The sequence below is a fragment of the Saccopteryx leptura genome, chromosome 2 (genome assembly GCF_036850995.1).
Source record: "Saccopteryx leptura isolate mSacLep1 chromosome 2, mSacLep1_pri_phased_curated, whole genome shotgun sequence".
In the NCBI taxonomy this organism is placed as follows: Eukaryota; Metazoa; Chordata; class Mammalia; order Chiroptera; family Emballonuridae; genus Saccopteryx; species Saccopteryx leptura.
Window position 1 is genome coordinate 246,272,513 of NC_089504.1, and position 19,455 is coordinate 246,291,967.

The 19,455-nt window shown below is 48.9% G+C and overlaps 2 protein-coding genes and 1 long non-coding RNA gene across 3 annotated transcripts in view; 1 reads left to right on the plus strand and 2 right to left on the minus strand.

Annotated features, from left to right (window-relative positions):
- Positions 1–8,979, minus strand: part of LOC136395739 (calcium/calmodulin-dependent protein kinase kinase 2-like) — a 1,028,348-nt gene extending 1,019,369 nt beyond the window's left edge. Inside the window, 1 exon segment of the mRNA XM_066371011.1 lies at positions 8,523–8,979. Coding sequence (XP_066227108.1) covers positions 8,523–8,636 — 114 coding nt within the window. The 5' untranslated portion in view covers positions 8,637–8,979.
- Positions 7,867–15,484, plus strand: LOC136395742 (uncharacterized). The gene is made up of 3 exons (XR_010749378.1): positions 7,867–8,099; positions 9,633–9,705; positions 15,337–15,484. It is a non-coding gene; the product is annotated as an uncharacterized lncRNA (long non-coding RNA).
- A 189-nt stretch (positions 15,485–15,673) lies between these two features.
- LOC136395741 (anaphase-promoting complex subunit 5-like) overlaps positions 15,674–19,455 on the minus strand; it is a 33,378-nt gene continuing 29,596 nt past the window's right edge. The window contains 3 exon segments of the mRNA XM_066371014.1: positions 15,674–15,946; positions 16,576–16,738; positions 19,244–19,391. Of these exon segments, the coding sequence (XP_066227111.1) occupies positions 15,735–15,946; positions 16,576–16,738; positions 19,244–19,391 (523 nt within the window). The 3' untranslated portion in view covers positions 15,674–15,734.

A 19,455-nucleotide genomic window follows, 5' to 3' on the forward strand; every position in this document is an offset into this window, starting at 1 on the left:
ACGCCAGGCCAAAGCTCTATTGTTGAGCCAAATGGCCAGGGTCTCTTTTTTTCTCATCTTAAAGAAAGAAAAAGAAAAATCAAAGATGGGGAAAGATTGATGAACAAAACAGAGTGAGCCTGACCTGGTGGTGGCGCAGTGGATAGAGCATCGGACTGGGATGTGGAAGGACCCAGGTTCGAGACCCCGAGGTCGCCAGCTTGAGTGCGGGCTCATCTGGTTTGAGCGAGGCTCACCAGCTTGGACCCAAGGTCGCTGGCTCCAGCAAGGGGTTGCTCAGCCTGCTGAAGGCCTGCGGTCAAGGCACATGTGAGAAAGCAATCAATGAACAACCAAGGTGTTGCAACGTGCAATGAAAAACTAATGCTTGATGCTTCTCATCTCTCTCTGTTACTGTCTGTCTATCCCTCTCTCTGACTCACTCTCTGTCTCTGTAAAAAATAAATAAATAAATAAATTTAAAAAAAACAAAAAAACAAAACAGAGTGAAAGGAAGAAACTAACTAGCACTTTCAACACAAGAACTGTATCACTGCAGCAGCCATGGTAGGTGTGGATGCAGCAACAGTGGTGGCCAGCCTTCTCTAGTGCTTGCCAAGCACCAGGCACTCTTCTAAGCACTCTGCGTGCATCATTTCACTTAATCATCACAACAACTTTATGAGTCGGGTACTGGCATCATGCTTATTTCACTGGTGAGGAGACTTAAGCACAGAGAGTCTGAGTGACTTGCCCACAATCACACAGTGATTGGGAGCCCACAGTGACTGGGCTCTATTTGGGCGAGCCCAGGTGCTACATCAAAGGCTCGTAGACAGGCAGAACCTTGTAATTGGGCACACATCCCCTGTCCTCAGCCATGAGGCCTTGGGGACAGCACCTGCCTCACCTACCTCGCCTACCACACAGACCCCTGCCTGCAGTAAATGCTCCCCAAACAAAAGCTGATGCCAAGAAAGCACTTTAGCGGCTACCAAGTTCAAGCCCCCCAACTGATTTTTTTTTCCCGAAGTTAGAAGTGGGGAGGCAGAGACAGACTCCTGCATGCACCCGACTGGGACCCACCGGCATGCCCACTAGGGGGCGATGCTCGGTCCATCTGGGGCGTTGCTCTGTTGCAACGGGAGCCATTCTAGCACCTGAGGCAGAGTCCATGGAGCTGTCCTCAGCGCCTGGGCCAACTTTGCTCCAATGGAGCCTTGGCTGAGGGAGGGGAAGAGAGAGAGAGAAAGGAGAGGGGGAAGAGTGGAGAAGCAAATGAGTGCTTCTCCTGTCTTCCCTGACCAGGAATCAAACCTGGAACTTCTACACGCCGGGCCAACGCTCTACTGCTAAGCCAACCAGCCTGGACCCCCCCCCCAATTGATTTTAATTTAATATTAAAACAAAAATGTTATCTCTAACCCCACCATACAAACAACTTTTCACCTTCCCCTCTGTTGTCCATATGCACCACTTTTTACACAAAAGTAAAGACTATTAATATTCCACATCCTTGCTGACTTGTATCATAAGAATTTCCAGCTTCTCACAGCTTTCATAATCTTTTTTTTTTTAAGAGAAACATCGATTCGCTGTTCTCACCCATCCACGCTTCCACTGGTTGGTTCTCCTATGTGCCCTGAACGGGGTTCGAACCCACAACCTTTATCGGGACAATGCTCTGACCAACAGAGCTACCTGACCGGGCACAGATTTCATAGTCAGAACACCTGGACTGCCGATGGAGTTGCTGAGACCCACGGAGGTGAGATGAGAGGTCCTGTCCTGGGCGGCTCTGCAGGTTCCAGGACAAGCCAGGACCAGTGGCCCCAATCATGCAGCGAGATATCTAAGACAAGCATGTGCTGGTAAAGAGTGACGAAGTGTGAGTGTGGGAGTAGCGGTGGACGTATTTGGAAAAGGGAGGTAGAAGCCATCTTACTCCCCTTCCTCTTCCTCCACTGGATCCCTCCCCATCTTTCCCTGACCCGAAGGAACAGGCAGGGAAACAACTGGAATTGCGATTTGTAACCAAAAGAAAAAGACTTCAACTTGAACATTCTGCAGCTTAGCAAATCAGAGACGAGGGGACCAGCTCAGAAACCACAGGAATCCACCTGCCTTGCCCACGCACGGCCCTCCTCCCTCCCTTTTCCTTGCCTATGGAGGTGATGCTCTATCTTCTTCCTTCCCTCCCTCCCACCCTCCCCAACCTCCAGCACAAAGAAAGCAACCCCAGCCAGGGGCAAAGAGGGGCGGGGAGTGACTCTGGGGGTCCAACTCTGTCCCTCACCCCTGGACCCAGAGGGTGGGTGGGGAGAGAACTGTCTGGAATAAATCTAAATGAAATCTCTTTCCACCAGAGGCACTGAAGACAAAATCCCAAAGTACCTTTAAGAAGGCCTTTGAGAGGTGTCCTTCCCCCACACCCTGCCCCCTACTCAAACCACTGGTTCCCCATCTAAACTGCCACACAGGCTTATCTCCTGCGCCACCCACGGTGCCCAACCCCGCCCACTCACTTCCTACCTTCTGTCACCACAAAGACCTTGGCCTCCCAGAGACCCCCACCTCCCGTTTCCAAATTGCAATTAGCATTTTTCTCTCTCCCATTGCCACCTCTCAACTATTTACAGACACCAACCGGATAAAAGGAGACAACATAAAAATAGTCTCCCAGCAGCTTTCCGGAGGGGGTGGGATGGGGGTGCGGGTGGGGGAGGGGGGCACCACAGACTCTCAGAATTTCCTTTCTCTCCTTTCTTTTGAAAGGAAGATGCTAGACTCCTTTACTTTTCCCAAAGCACGCCCCAACAGGTCACAGGCTACTCGCCTGGGAGCTCCCTGGGGACAGGGACCAAGCCCCTGCATTACTCACTTTCCAGGGCAGAGCTTGTCACCGGCCCCCAACAGTTATGTCTTCAGTCAGAGCTGAGCGCACCAGGGCCCAGGGCCAGTGCCCTGGCTGCCCTCTTTCCATCACCTCCTGGGCCTCCTTCCAAAAACATGAGCCAAAAACACAAGACTTCTGGCTTTTCTCTATGCTCAAAAGGTTTCATCATTGAATAAAAAAAAAAATTCAGCGGCAACAGGACAAACACGGTTGAAACTGAAAACGTCGGCAGCTAAGATCATGCTTTCTCCATTTTGGTCAGGAGCACCCCCCCCAGCAGGGGATACCAAAACAGGGGGTGGGTCTTCCCTGTGAAGTCTTACCACACTCACTCCTTTTTAAATATGCCTTTTTCCCCCCCATTTTGTTGAGGAAGAGATCCAATCAGGGAAGAACGACATAAAGAAAAACTCATTCAAACTCTTATTTTTCAGAGAGCAAAACCATTCGGGAATTATTTCCACGTATAACCGCCTAGAAGAGGTGGTGTCCTCTCCCTGAGGACGGGCACCCTACGCCAGCCTGAGGAGGCCAAGGGACAAGGCAGACTTGAGAGCCTATCAGGAAACCATCAGGAAGCAACCTGAGCCTCGATTTCTCATCTGTAAAATGGAGCCACCATGGCCTACCTTGAGGGTCGCTGTAGAGCCAGGCTCCTGTATGAAAGTGCCCAGCACACAGCCTAGCCTAGCTCTGAAGAAAAGACCCCAGCTGTCAAACGGGAGGGGCTGAGGGGTGCTCAGCTGCTTCGTGGATATCTGGAAAGACTGAGGTGACTCCACACCTGGCATCGCAGTTAGGGCTCCATCTACCTGGTGGGGCTTTCTTTACTTTGCGTATTTACTTACCTGGGAAAAAAAAGTGTCACAAAATACACACCAGTAAATCACGCGGGGACCTACAATTAACAAATCACGGCGACTGAAAAGAATAGACCCGAATGAAATCAAGACTCCCCCAAAACCACCTATGCACTGCCCCCGGGCGATGGGCTTAGAAGGGAGCTAGGATTCCCGTGGAGGAGCAGGTGGGGGTGAAATTAAGCGAATCCCGAAAACCTTGTTCCAGGAAGTTGGTCCCCAAATGATTTTAGAGAATCTTTCTCCCGTCGCCCTCTCCCTGTAAATGGAGTGACCAAATAAGTCCTGTGCCCAGAGGTTTATTAACCAGGGGCGGTGGAGGACAGGAATGAAGTAGCCTTAAGGCCTTAAGGTGGAAACAACCAAGTGTCCACTAACAAATGAGTGGATAAGACAAAATGTGATCTATCCACACACAGGAATATTACTCGGCCATAAAAAGAAAGCACCAATATATTCTATGACATGGAAGAACCTTGAAAACGGTGTGCTCAGTGAAAGGAGCCAGATGCAAAAGGTCCCGTATTATGAACAGGTCGGAAGAGCAGCAAGCACAGCCTGGAAGAAAAAAAGTCCAGGCCCTGGTCAGTTGGCTCAGCAGTAGAGCGTTGGCCTGGCGTGTGGAAGTCCCAGGTTCGATTCCCGGTCAGGGCACACAGGAGAAGTGCCCATCTGCTTCTCCACCCTTCCCCTTCTCCTTTCTCTCTGTCTCTCTCTTCCCCTCCCACAGCCAAGGCTCCATTGGAGCAAAGTTAGCCCGGGCGCTGAGGACTGCTCCATGGCTTCTGCCTCAGGCACTAGAATGGCTCCAGTTGCAACAGAGCAATGTCCCAGAAGGGCCGAGCATCACCTCCTGGTGGGCATGCCGGGTGGATCCCACTCGGGCACATGAGGGAGTCTATCTGACTGCCTACTTGCTTCTAACTTTGGAAACACGCACACACACAAAACATTCATTCTGTAAGGGCATCTTCTCAACTTCCAGGCGAGAAGGCAGAGAAGTGCTGGCAAAGGCCACAGCAGCCCATGGGGCCAGGCCTCTCTAACCCGGTCCACAGAGAGGGGCTATTGGAAAAGCAAAACATCAGCAAGTCCTGACTGAACAGCTCTGTTGGTTAGAGTGCCAACCCCATACCCCAAAGTTGTGGGTCTGATCCCTGGTCAGGGCACATACAAGAATCAACCAAGGAATGCATAAGTAAGTGGAACAACAAATCAATGTTTCTCTCTCTCTCTTTCTGTTTCTTTCTCTCTATCTCTCTTCTTACAATCAATTTTTTTAAATCTGCAAAATATAGCAACACAAGTCCCTCTGACCCAAAGGAAAATCTGAAATAGCACTTGCCCCAAATCTTCAGGATCAGAAAAGGAAATGGGAACCATATGTTACCCACAGCTACAGGAAGAAGGCATATCAGGCTACCAGTCACCCTGAACAAGTTACTGAGCTTCTCTGAGCCCTTCCATGAAATGGGTTCATGTTAGAATAAGGGTGACTCTGTGGTCCATGTTAAAATCCGAGCCCAAATGCCTTGAAAACAGGCCTTGCCTATGCCACCTGGTCCAGATCTTCCTCCTGAGAGGTGCCACCCCACCCACCAGCCCCTCTTAGATCAAGGCTGAGGTTCTCAAGGAGACTGCAGAAAGTTTCCCCCGCCAGGTCACCCCGTGCTATCACCCTCCCCTCCTCCTCCCACTAAATGCCACTTGTTAGCCCATTCTCAAGGCTCAACACAAATAACACCTCTCTCAGGAAGCCTCCTAGACTGGCACCAGGCAGAAGGGATTTCTCCAGAATCCCCACTGCCCTCAGCTCCCTTCATTCCCACGGCACTCATTCCTCCTGGTGTTTCTCAACAGGGGCACTGCTGGCATTTAGGGCAGGGCAATTCTTCACGTCTGTCTAAGATCTGGCCTGCTTGCGGGACATGTGGCATCTCTAGCTCCCGCCCACCTAAACCCAGGAGTGCTCAGATCATTCTGACAACCAGAAGTCACTCCCACAGTTTTCCAAACACTTTCCAGGAAGGCAGGACCGCCCCTGATGAGAGCTGCTGGCACAGTTATTAGTAAATATTATTTGGCTACTAGACCATTAACAACCTGAGAGCACAGACAAGCCTTAGGCTGATCAGCATCGCGCCAAGCTTGTGTAGATCTGTGTCCTCCCAGGCTGGTTTAATGAACGAATCTGGACTCCTCAAGAAGCTGAGGGCGGCCCTGCAAGGGTCCCTGCTCTAAAACAGGTGAGAAAATGCAAAGGTTCCAGGAGCTGACACACCTGGGTTGGCTGTGTGATCCTAGGCAAGATACTTAACCTCTGTGAGCCCCTCCATACATGGGGCTAACTCCTAGCAACACCGCAGGATTATTTCAAGCCTCCATCTCCTCATCTCTGCAATGGGGTTAAAATCTCTTCCTCCCAGGATAGTTTTAGGCATTAAATGAGATGATGCATGCAACACATAGCACAGTACTTATGAGCTCATCCAATGGTGGCTGTTTTTTATTCAAAAATGTGTGTGTGCTTTCATTACAAATGGCTTCTTTCTACATAGGAAGGGTTTGTGAGCAGCAATCTAAATGGAAGGTCCAGGCTCACATTTGCATAGTATATACACTGCTTATTCTTAAATTGCATGTTTATGTGGGTGGTTCGGAAGGAGGGGTCTAATTCCCCCTGAAGCCTACCCCTAGGAACAAGGATGCTTTTGGGGACAAAGAGCTATCCTCTTGGCTGCCTGATGGGGGCAGCGCCAGGAGAGGGGAGTAGTAAATGACTGCACAGCTCCAGGGCACTCTAAGTTTCTATCCCTAGCTCTGTGGGGACTACCAGGCTGAGGAAGGCAAAAGTTGCCTCTTAGGAGGTGAACACTGCATGACCCACCCCAAGGCCAGAAGGCCCCTCTCTTGCCAACAGCACTGAGTTTCAGTCCGTGCAAACGCCACCCCCCTGCACCAACCCTCTGGGGAAGATGGGAGGGGCTGAGGTGCACCCTCTTCAGTGCCAAACGAGAGGATGGCTGGCAGAGCTGTGAAAACACCCTACTTCCCAAACTGGGCAGTGCAGGAGGGTAGGGAGCCAGGAAAAGCTCAAGGCTGAAATGGGTGGCGCCCCAGGCACCAAGATCCAGTGCTGAGTGGGGCTGGGCCAAGCATCTCCGCCTCCTCAAGAGTCAGGCAGGGGAGCCGGTACAGGCACCTCTCTGCATGCACACCGAGCTTGCTGCAGCCCCGAGATGAATTTAGGTCAAAGGGACCAAGCCTGTGAGGTTCCGGCCGAGAACTTGGTGAGGGGGGCAGAGAGAGGCGGGGCAGAGAACCGACTGGGGACAGGCAACGGTCCCCGGCACCAAGCGCTGGCCTAGGGTCCTGCCGCCTGGTGTCCAATCTCCCCAGGGCCTGCGTTTGCCCCCAAGACCCGCGAGTGCTCCGAGTCCGTGGGCCCTCTCCTCCCCAGTACGCCCCGGCTCTCCCCACCTGTCAAACGCGAGGGGGTGGGCCGAGGCAGCCTCCAAGATCCTTGCTGCCCGAGCCCCCGGGTGACCTCGGTTGCAAATTCCGGGACCGCCCCTGCCACCTTGGGCCAGGCGCGGTCCCGCCGAGAGGCCACCCCAGGCCCTGGGGCTCAGAGGATGCGGAGGAAGGGGCGCCGGGGACTGAGCCCCCACGTGGTGGGGCGTGGGGCGGCGCACGTGGGGTCCCTTTGGAGAAGGGAGCCCGGGTCCGGCCTCAGGGCTTTGTCTGCAATCCTGGAAGTGGCTCCTCCCGCCCCAAGAGGCCGAGGGCGCCGGGGCTGCCGCGGCTGAGTCCCCCGTCACCGTGACCCGCCTCCCGCCAGCTCACCTGGCCTCCGCGCCGCCGCCGCCGCAGCTTCCCGCGGTCTGCGCCCCCGGCTTCGCTTTGCTCGGCTCGGCGCAGCCCCGGCGGGCGCGCTGGGGGCGGGGACGGGAGGAGCCGCCCGGGTCCCGGTTCGAGCGTGACACCGCCGCGGGCTGCACGGGGATTGGCCGCCGCCGCTGAAACCCGGCGCGCCGAGCCGGCCCCGCCCGCGCCCGCGCCCTGCGCGCGCCCCCCTGGGCGCGTCCCCGCCGCCTGGCCAGGTGCTGGGGAGGGAGGGGAGGGCGGGGAGGCGGGAGCCCGCGGAGGCGAAAGTAGCGGAGAGAAAGGAGAAGAAAGGGGAGGCGGGGTCGAGCAGACGGAGTGGGCTGAGGCCGGGCCGGGAAGGAGGCCGCGAACTTGCGAGGAGGGAGAGACCCGCCGGGGGCACGAGCGCGGAGGCTGCGCTGCAACTTTGCCCCCGGCCGCCGAACGCACCTGCCCCGGTTCTCCCCGCGGCGGCTGCGGCACCTTCGGCGGGATGGGTTAGCTTTGTTTAGCCACGCGCGGGAACAGTCGGCAGCGGCAGAGTCCCTGAAAGTTCCCCAAGGCTGCGGAGCACCTACTTGGGGAACCCCTTCCGCACCGGCCCCACCACTGCTCAGAACTCGCCCTAAATGCTAAAGGACGGTGTACCTTCCTCACCCCCTATGCCTCCTGGATGTACCAAAATACCGAAACCCAGTGAAAGCTGGCTTTTCCCGAAGACTACTTAGATGCTTTGTGTAGAAAACACCATATTCTTACCAAACGTGCCACTCCTTTTAGTGCTCTACTTCGCTGGAGCCGTAAGTGTGTGGTTGGTGTCCCAGCTTGGTAGCAGCGCCGCCGAGGGCGAGAGAAAACCAAGGGCTGCCAGGCCTCCCGCCTTGGGTGGTTGTGAACCCCAGTCCTAAACCAGGACTTACCACGGGGTGTCTCACTGACTCTGCAAAGCAGCCAAAAAGGAAATCCAAAATTGAGAAGGGAGTCAAAAGCCAAAGTAATGAAAGGTTTGAAGTCCGCTTGTCAACTGGGTGCATTTCCAGTCCACTTCTGTTCAGCTCCTCTAGTATTTCCAGGCTGCAGGGGCGCTCTCCAACAATTGGAGCGTTCCAATAAGATGGCCACCCCTCCTGATGTTATTCAGCATTGCAAGTATTTATTGGGAATACCGAAGACCTGGGAACAACCGTCCTAAGTGACCAGCATGGGAATGGATCCATGAAACGTGTTATAGTCATTTGATGAATGTCATAAAGTTTTAGGCCTTTTACGTATAAGTGGATTTGAAGCTGATGGCGAAATGTGAAGTCAGTTCTCAATGGTGGATGCATAGTTGTGTATTTTTCAATTTTCTGCCCCCCCAAAAATGTATTGGGGCTGATAGGGAACACTCGGAACATGTTTGTCTATGTGACAGGAGTCAGCAAACTTTTCCTGTTGAGGGCCAGACAGTAAATATTTTAGGCTTTGCAGACCTTATGCTGTCTGTTGGCAACACCTTTGCCATTCTAGCAGCAAAAGTAAATGAATGGACGTGGCTGTGTTCCAATAAAACTTTATTTACAGCACAGAAAGTTGAATTTCACATAATATTCGGGTAACAAAGTATTATTGTTTTGATTTTTCTTCAACCATTTTAAATATATAAACCATTCTGAGCCAATAGGCCATATGAAAACAGATGGCATGCCAGATTTGGCCCACAGGTCATAGTTTGGCAACCCCTGCTGTACTAAAGAAACCAAAATAGATATTGGTTGATGTTGTTTCCAGTTACAAGTTAAAATATACAGTTCTGGCCTGACCTGTGGTGGCGCACTGGATAAAGCGTCGACCTGGAAATGCTGAGGTTGCCGGTTCAAAACCCTGGGCTTGCCTGGTCAAGGCACATATGGGAGTTGATGCTTCCTGCTCCTCCCTGCCTTCTCCCCCCCCCTCCTTTCTAAAATGAATAAATAAAAAAAAATTTAAAAATATATATACAGTTCTACATGTTTCCATCGTGTTGCTGAATTATCTTTTTGTTTTATTAGAACACTGGCTAACGGGCAGAAACTTAGATGTATGTGCATCTGTGTAAAGTTAGAAGCCAATGATGTGAGAAAGGTAAGAAAGAACACATTCCAATATAAACTGTAGCCCCAAATTCACTTCTTTCTGGAAGGATTTCCTGCAATGCTGTGACCCAGACCCTTCCTGTCCTCTCTCCAGTCCGATCTCCTATAGCAAGGACCGTGCCATTTATTTGATGTTCAGATACCCTGTCTGCGTTATTCTTCACTTTTCACTCATGCATTCTGACCTGCCCACAGAGCTATACATTCCTGGAATGTAGGGAGGTACCATTGCTGACTCACTGGTTTACCTTCAGCTTTGCAACTGAAAGCAGTGACTGGGGAAGTCAGGCAGACTTAGTTCAAACTCCAGCTTTTTTTTTTTGTATTTTTCTGAAGTTGGAAACAGGGAGGCAGTCAGACAGACTCCCGCATGCGCCCAACTGGGATCCACCTGGCATGCCCACCAAGGAGCGATGCTTTGCCCATCTGGGGCATCGCTCTGTTGCAACCAGAGCCATTCTAGCGCCTGAGGCAGAGGCCACAGAGCCATCTTCAGTGCTGGGGCCAACTTTGCTCCAATGGACCCTTGGCTGGAGGGGGGGGGGGGAGGAAGGAGAGGGGGAGGGGTAGAGAAGCAGATGGGCGCTTCTCCTCTGTGCCCTGGCCAGGAATCGAACGCGGGACTCCTGCACACCAGGCCAACGCTCTACCACTGAGCCAACCGGCCAGGGCCTAAACTCCAGCTTTGATAGTTAATTACCTCTGTGGCCTTGGACAGGTGACTGCTTTCATTAGCTGTCAAATGGGGACAATAAGCCTAGCTCAGCTCACAGGCTGGGCTTGGGGTTGAAATACAGTTGTAGGCCCTGGCCGGTTGGCTCAGCGGTAGAGCGTCGGCCTGGCGTGCGGGGGACCCGGGTTCGATTCCCAGCCAGGGCACATAGGAGAAGCGCCTATTTGCTTCTCCACCCCCCACTCCTTCCTCTCTGTCTCTCTCTTCCCCTCCAGCAGCCAAGGCTCCATTGGAGCAGGGATGGCCCGGGCGCTGGGGATGGCTCCTTGGCCTCTGCCCCAGGCGCTAGAGTGGCTCTGGTCGCAGCAGAGCGACACCCCGGAGGGGCAGAGCATCGCCCCCTGGTGGGCAGAGTGTCGCCCCTGGTGGGCATGCCGGGTGGATCCCTGTCGGGCGCATGCGGGAGTCTATCTGACTGTCTCTCCCTGTTTCCAGCTTCAGAAAAATACAAAAAAAGAAAAAAAGAAATACAGTTGTATGCATAAAGATAATAGCTCAGTGCTTGGCACATAAAGCACACAGAGGTGTTAACTATTAATATGCTTGGCACAGAGTGAAAAACGCCATCAGACGTGTGCCTTTCTGATTAATGTGAATTAAAACAAAGCAGAGAACATCTCAACCGGTCTCTCATTGACATTCAGTCCCTTTGTGATAGGACTCAACCCACACAAACCATTTTCTTCTTAGTGATAAAGGAAAGAAGAATTGGCTTTGCTTTTTGAGCTTTTCTCCTTCAATAGCACCAGGAAAACCTTATCTAGGCAAACAGATCTTGTTGTCTTGACAACACAGACTACCAAGAAAATAAACAAAGCATTTGAATCTTCTTTTTAAGTAAACTTGGGCAGTACCAGGGAGAGGTTGAGGAGTAAGACTTTCCAGTGATGGCCTGGCTTGTGGTGGCACAGTGGATAAAGCGTCGACCTGGAAATGCTGAGGTCACCGGTTCAAAACCCTGGGCTTGCCTGGTCAAGGCACATATGGGAGTTGATACTTCCAGCTCCTCCCCCTTCTCTCTCTTTATCTCTCTCTCCTCTCTAAAATGAATAAATAAAATTTTAAAAAAAAAAGACTTTCCAGTGATGACCTGACCCATTAGGAGAGCATCCTAAACTCTTGCTATAGCTTTGTCTTCTCCTCCCGGAACTGCTCTGTGTGCTAGTTGTGTTGTTCACTGGCAGGTTCCACCTCCCAAACCTTGGACATCAGGTAGAGACATCCGGATTAACCGCACCATTACTCATTGAATTCTTTCCCAGCCAACAGGACAGTAGAAAAATGCTGGCAAAAAAAAGACCCTGAGAAGTTTGCATTCAACAGGCAGTGAGGTTAATATGTTTGTTAGACCCAAATATAAACAACAGTATAAAAGGGGAAGTCATAAAGGTCTACATTTGTCTTAGATGTACTATAAGGAAGAACAAAATCAGTGTGACCACCCCAAAAAGCATCAGGACAAAACCTATGACACTGTGAACCAGCTGAAATATTCAGGAGATGGCGGTGTGGCAATGGGAGAGCAGACGTCACGAGCTGGTCACAGGGGGACTGAATCCAGACGGACTTGTCCTGGTGAGGGAGGTGGGGCAGCCGAAATCTCGGGAGCGTACTTTCTCACCTGTGAAATGGTGCTCAGTTTAGCATTAGAGATGCTACCTAGTACAATGTCTGGCCTGTATTGGGCACTAGGTGAATGACAACTGAGAGTATCAGTTATGTGTCCAACCAACTGAAAAATAATATATATTCCCAAATCAGTGCAGGACTTTTCTTTTTACTTTATTTTTTTTAATTTATTCATTTTAGAGAGGAGAGAGAATGAGAGAGAGAGAAAGGGGAGAGGAGCAGGAAGCATCAACTTCCATATGCACCTTGACCAGGCAAGCCCAGGGTTTTGAACTGGCAGTCTCAGCGTTCCAGTTCGACGCTCTATCCACTGCGCCACCACAGGTCAGGCCAGTGCAGGACTTTTCAAAACTCAGGGAACAGGCAGCAGTAGGCTAATGTGCCCACTAGACTGGATTCCCAGCTCTGTAAATTACTTATACCTCCTTACACCTCAATCTCTATGTCTGTTAAATGGGATTAATGATATTGCTTACCTTTTAGGATTGTAATGAAGATTAATGTGTGAAGATACATAAATAACTTACTATAGGGCGCTCTGTGTTAAGCTATCTGTTCCCACCTGCCCCAATATTGGAAACACTCAACACCAAACCTGCTGGGTCGAGTTCTCACCATGCCAAACCACAGGCTCTGGTCACCACACCTTTCTTCTCTTCCCTTTTGAGGATAAATCCTAAGATCTGTTATAGACCTGAATGTCAACTGGCTATTTAGACATAATTCCCTCCTTACCAAACCCTTTCCACATTTAACCAAATCATCAACTTTTATATCCCTAATTACACCAGTCTGACTCTTTCTTCCCCTGCCAAATGATCCACCAGGAAAGAAGTAACCCAGACAGTTCTGAGTTTGGGGATCACTCTGATGTTTCCAACTTTTCATTAAACCACTATTCCTCCCTGGAGGAGATGGGCCCCAGACAATAAATCTTAAGTCACGGATGTCAGGGAGCTATGGCTTTTGTAAAAAAAATTTATTAATTTTTGAAGAGAGAGGAAGTGAGAGAGACATCAATCTGTTGTTCAACTTATTCATGCATTTATTGGTTGATTCTTGTATGTGCCTTGACCAGGAACCAAACTCCAGCATGTGGGGACACCACTCTAACCAACTGAGCTACCCAGCCAGGCCTAGCCATGGTCTTTTTATGTTAGCTTTGGATTCAGTCCTACCAGGGTGAACATGCAAGCTGAGAGCAGGGTCAGGGGCGGTAGGCTGGCTTCATGGGCATGCAAACTGTGCATTTGCATGGGGCTCTTTGCATAGCAGGGCCCCCTATCTGGTTTAAGGTTCTGCTTACTATAGGCCTTGTAGTTTTACTTTGCACTGGGCCACACAAATAATGTAGCCCTGTCCTGGTTAGGTTTGATGACTTCTGGTTTTTAACGTTGACACCTGAGGGGACAGCTGAGCAACTGTGCCCCATCTCTTGGACCTTCTTACACTAAGGCTGAGTGGTTAACATCACTTCTTAGATTGGGAGGATCTTAGTTTAAATACATTGACTCAACATGACATCAGATCAAAGAATTAATTTGGGGGAATAAGAAGAAACATACAGTTATGGTAACTTTCTGGGAGGAAGAATTACTTTTTACTTATAAGGTCTTTAAGAATATTTTTTTTACCTTCTACATGTATAACCTTTCAAATAAATTTAAGTAAATATTTTTAAACATCAACAGACCACCTGACCAGGCGGGCTGTGAATAGAGCATAGTGGCACAGTGAATAGAGCATCCACCTGGGGCGCTGAGGACCCAGTTTCAAAACCCCACGGTCGCTGGTTTGAGTGCAGGCTTACCAGCTTGAGTGTGGGGTCACCAGCTTGAACATGGAGTCATAGACATGACACCATGGTTGCTGGCTTGAGCCCAAAGGTCACTGGCTTGAATTCCAAGGTCACTGGCTTGAGCAAGGGGTCACTGGCTCAGCTGGAGCCCCCCAATCAAGGCATGTATGAGATAGCAATAATGAACAACTAAAGTGCTACAACTCCAAGTTAATGCTTCTCATCTCTCTCCCTGTCTGTCCATCTCTCTTGCGCGCGTGCTCTCTCTCCCTCTCTCACCTTTGCTAAAAAAATCCCAAACACCCAACAATCAACATTCCAATTAGTGTCCCTATCTCCGCATTGAATCTCTTTTTTCCATACACCCTAGTGAATGGAAGTGGTTTTACGTGCTTCAAAGCGCTTTGCAGGTAAATTATTTCCCATCAGAAGGTTTAAACTTAATGGAGAAAGAGCCGATGATAGAAGCTGCAAAATTTGGTTGGTGTCTTGTTGCTGTTTTGGACTTGAAACAGATTTTCCTGTGAACACTCAAGGATAAAATCAAGTTCATGAACAGACAAAGCAATACCTGGCTTCTGCTTAATTGCAGGGTTGAGCAAATTAGAGACATTGTGTGTTTGATGGCATTACACACCTCTGAGCTTCAGGCGCTTTCTTAATTTATAATCACCTTATTCATGATGAATTCCTAGACTTAAGATACTATCATCTCTTGCCTGACCAGGCGGTGGCGCAGTGAATAGAGCGTCGGACTGGGACGCGGAGGACCCAGGTTCGAAACCCCGAGGTCGTCAGCTTGAGTGCGGGCTCATCTGGTTTGAGCAAGGCTCACCAGCTTGAGCCCAAGGTCGCTGGCTTGAGCAAGGGGTCACTCAGTCTGCTGTAGCCCCCTCCCCCGGTCAAGGCACATATGAGAAAGCATTCAATGAGAAACTAAGGTGCCACAATGAAGACTTGATGCTTCTCATCTCTCTCCCTTCCTGTCTGTCCCTCTCTCTGTCACAAAAAAAGAAAAAAAGATATTATCATCTCTCATTTATATAGTTACAGAAAAAATATACCCATGCAGAAGATAGAAGAAAGTCGACAGCCAGAAAGTGAATGAAGTATGCTTGTCATTGATCTAAAATCCATAAACACATCTTTTCCTTCTTAACTCCAGTCAGGGACCAACACGTACTCACAAGCACCCACGGGCCCACTACCAGCACCATTCAGTCGTACACAGCAGGAAAGCTTTGGAAGGAAACTCAAGTCACAGAAACACCTGCACTGATCCCCTGGCGAGACCTACCAATAACCAAAAGGGGTCTTGCCTAAGCATGTGTAAACAAAGCTACATAATGATGGAGAGTATGCACGATTTCTAATAAGATATTGGCAATTTTTCCCAGAGAAACATTATCTTTAACACATGCTAATAGCTGTTCATTAACAAAAAGCTGGTGTCTTTGCAGCCTGACCTGTGGTGGCTCAGTGCATAAAGCATCCAAATGGAAAGTCGAGGTCGTGGGTTTGAAACCCTGGGCTTGCCAGGTCAAGGCACATACGACAAGCAATCAATGAACAACTAAAATGAAGCAACTATGAGTGATACTTCTTGCTCCTCCCTCCCTCTCTCCTCTCTCTGTAAAATCAATAAATAAAATCTTTTAAAAAAAAGGTTGGTGTCTTTGCTATCAAAAGGAAAAGGAAAAACAAATAGATATGTATCTTCTAGAAGCAAAATTAAGACTAACGACTCTGAAGTTTATTGATAAGACAGACATCAAGAACATCATGAATATGGAAAGAGGGAGTGTAAACAAGTCCAAAATCTTTCACTCTGCACAGCAGCCTGGCAGGGACGTTCTCACTAGAGATGATTTATCAAGGGCACCCCGTGCGAGGGCAGTTCCTGATGCAGCTGCCGGAAGAGCATTGCACATCGGTTCCTCTCCTGGGTCCTCCCCAGGGTGTGGTAGAGCCTGGCCTGGAAGTAAACGACATCTCTGATCCGCTCCTTGCAATCCACCTTTGCAAAATAGTTCTTGGCTTCGCTGAGGTTCTCAACAGCAGCCTCCAGAGCTGATGGAAGGAGTGGAAAATACCACAAGTTTAACACGTTACATAGTTTCCAAAACTTTATGTCTACTTTTATTGATTTAACATGTACCAGTTACTTTTCTTTAACTTTAACTTAAATTGTGTGTGTACTAGCACTTAAACACACTTTTTAATTTTTCAAATACTGTTTACTTTCAGTATTATTTTGTATTGGTTTCAGGTGTACAGCACAGTGATTAGACTATCATATACTTTAGTGTTTCTCCTGATATTTCCAGTACTCACCTGGCACATACACAGTTATTGCAATATTACTGACTATATTCCCTATGCTGTGCAGACACTTTTATATTCAACTCTTTGAGGAGAAAAAAATACACTAGAGTAAGATTTTATAAAAGATCTTTAGTCTTGACTTCCAGCCTGGTACCAGATTCTATAGTGTAATAACCCTATAGAATTTGTCTCTACCCGCATGACAAACATACATGTGAAAGCACTTTAAATGCTGCATGAAACTTGAACATAGAATTGTGAACACTCAGGACTTAAATACTGTTCCAGGTCTAATGTCTTCTCTTTTTCTGGGCCCCACATTTTAGAAGCTTTCTGCAATAGTATTGCCTAACAATCTTTGGATGGCTTCCTACCTTCCGCTTTCCTTTCTGGATCATAGGAAGCTGCAGAAGCCACCTGGCACTTGGCCACCAAGAACATAGCCCGGCCTTTGTCCAGGACAGCTCCGTCAGCCAAGATGGGCTCAATGGCCATGTGGAGAAGACTTAAGGCCTGTTCCGGGATTCCAAAGATGAGCTGAAAAAGAAACATCGTCTTGATACACCAAAGCTACAGGTTCTATCCCCATGAGGACACGTATAATAATCAACCAAGGAATGCATAAATAGGTGGAGCAGAAAGGTGACGTTTCTGCTGCTGCTCCCTCTTTCTCTCAAGTCAATAAATAAGAGTCATTTTGCCTAACCAGGCGGTGGCATAGTGGATAGAGCATCAGACTGGGACACAGAGGACCCAGGTTCGAAACCCCGAGGTCACTGGCTTGAGCGCGGGCTCATCTGGTTTGAGCAAGGCTCATCAGCTTGAGCCCAAGGTTGCTGGCTTGAGCAAGGGGTCACTCAGTCTGCTGTAGCCCCTACCCCCCAGTCAAGGCACCTATGAGAAAGCAATTAATGAACAACGAAGGTGCCGCAACCAAGAATTGATGCTTCTCATATCTCTCTCTTCCTGTCTGTCTGTCCCTATCTGTCCCTCTCTCTGTCTCTGTTACCATAAAAAAAAATAATGAGTAATTTAAAAATAAAAACTTAACTTTAAAAAAAATCCAACAAGGAAAAGCTTAGGACCATTGGCTTCACAGGTTAATTCTACCAAACATTTCAAGAATTAGAACCAATCTTTCTCACACTCCAAAATATAGAAAAGGCCAGTATTATTACCCTAAAAGCAAAGCAAAACAAAGCTATCACAAGAAAACTACAGACCAATCTCTCTTATAAGAGAATCCTCAACAAATATTAAGCAAACAAAATCCAGCAGCATATTAGAAGAACTGTACATCACAACCAAATGGGATTTATTCCAGGAATGCAACGGTTCAATAGGAAAAAACATCAAGTTAAACCGAATTATTATATGTTAACAATTCTACCCTTAAGCATACCCAAGAGAAATGAAAACAGATATCCACACAAAAACTTGTACGTGGATGTTTGAACTAATCATAATAGCCAAAAGGTGGAAACCACCCACTGTCCATCAACTGATGAATAAACAATACACGTGTACATGCAATGGAGTATGACTCAGCTGTTAAGAGGGATGTAGTACATGCTACAACATGAATGAGCCCTGAAACCGTTACACTAAGTGAAGAAGCCAGACACAAAAGGCCAGATATTGTATGATTTCATTATAGGAATACACAGAATAGTCAAATCCATAGAAGACACAAAGTAAGTGAGTGCCAGGTGCTGGGATGAGAGGATAGGTAGGTCTGTTTAATGGGAATGAGGTTTCTTTTTGGGGTAATGGAAACATTCTGGAATTAGATAATATGATTTTTGGAAAACACTGTAAATATTCTAAAATATTCTCTCTATATATATATTGGTATATATATATATATATATAATATAGATATTCTAAAATCCACTTAAGTATATACTTTAAAATGGTTAAAACCATGAATTTAACATTATGTGAATTTTAACCTAATTAAGACAATAAAGAATCATTGGGGCCCTGGCCGGTTGGCTCAGCGGTAGAGCGTCGGCCTGGCGTGCGGGGCACCTGGGTTCGATTCCCGGCCGGGGCACATAGGAGAAGCGCCCATTTGCTTCTCCACCCTCCCCCTCCTTCTGCTCTGTCTCTCTCTTCCCCTCCCACAGCCAGGGCTCCATTGGAGCGAGGATGGCCTGGGCGCTGGGGATGGCTCCTTGGCCTCTGTCCCAGGCGCTAGAGTGGCACTGGTCATGGCAGAGCGACGCCCCAAGGGGCAGAGCATCGCCCCCTGGTGGGCAGAGCGTTGCCCCTGGTGGGCGTGCCGGGTGGATCCCGGTCGGGCGCATGCGGGAGTCTGTCTGACTGTCTCTCCCCGTTTCCAGCTTCAGAAAAATACAAAAAAAAAAAAAAAAAGAATCATTGGGGAAGCCACAAAGGAAAACAGATTCCTAGACTCCGCCATTAGAGTTCTGGGTAGGTTCTAGGGAAGGCCAGGTTACAGATATTTTTTTAATTCCCCCAATAATTCTAATGCAGCTAGTTTGCAGAACCACTGCTTTAGTTAGTAAATTTGTCTAGTGAATTCAAAATTATTAATTGAATAAATATTAAAAGCCTGCTATATATAGATATTAGGTACCATGGGATAAAGTAGGGGCAAAAACAAATGCCCCTTCCCTCATAGCCTTTCTGTTCCACAAGGGGAGAGAGGAAACAAATATTTAGAAAAAAATTTCATTTCCAAAACCTTTCAATGACTTCTTCAGTTCTTTATTCTATTCATCCTCTCATTAAATCAGGCACTGCTCATTAATATGATCCAAGTTTCCTCAGTGAAAAGGTGAGTACCCATTACTAAATACACAGCTCGGTGAAGCCAGAGCCACTGGGAGGTGTCAGCCTGTCACCAAGTTCACAACTCCAGGCTGCTGTGGAGGGCTTGCCATGGAGACTGCATTCCCAGACTGCCACAGGAAGAAGTCAAAGCTCATTATTACCCTATTCAAAACCAAAAAGCATTACCAGCCATGCCAGTTCTTGAGTACAAATATGTGCTAAGAAAAACAGAGATTGGCTTACCTGGGCAAAAGCCAGGTTCAGCACCGTTTCAGAGGCCAGGTACTGCAGCCGATACTCCTTGGAGAGGGCCAGGGCTTGCAGGAGCACGGGCAGCGCGATGGTGGGCGAGGAAGACCGCCAGTACAGCTCCGCCACGGACAGCAGGACGCTGCTCGCAATGGGGAAGACACGCATGAGAGCTCCCGCCACCACGTCCCGCCTGTGGGGTGCGT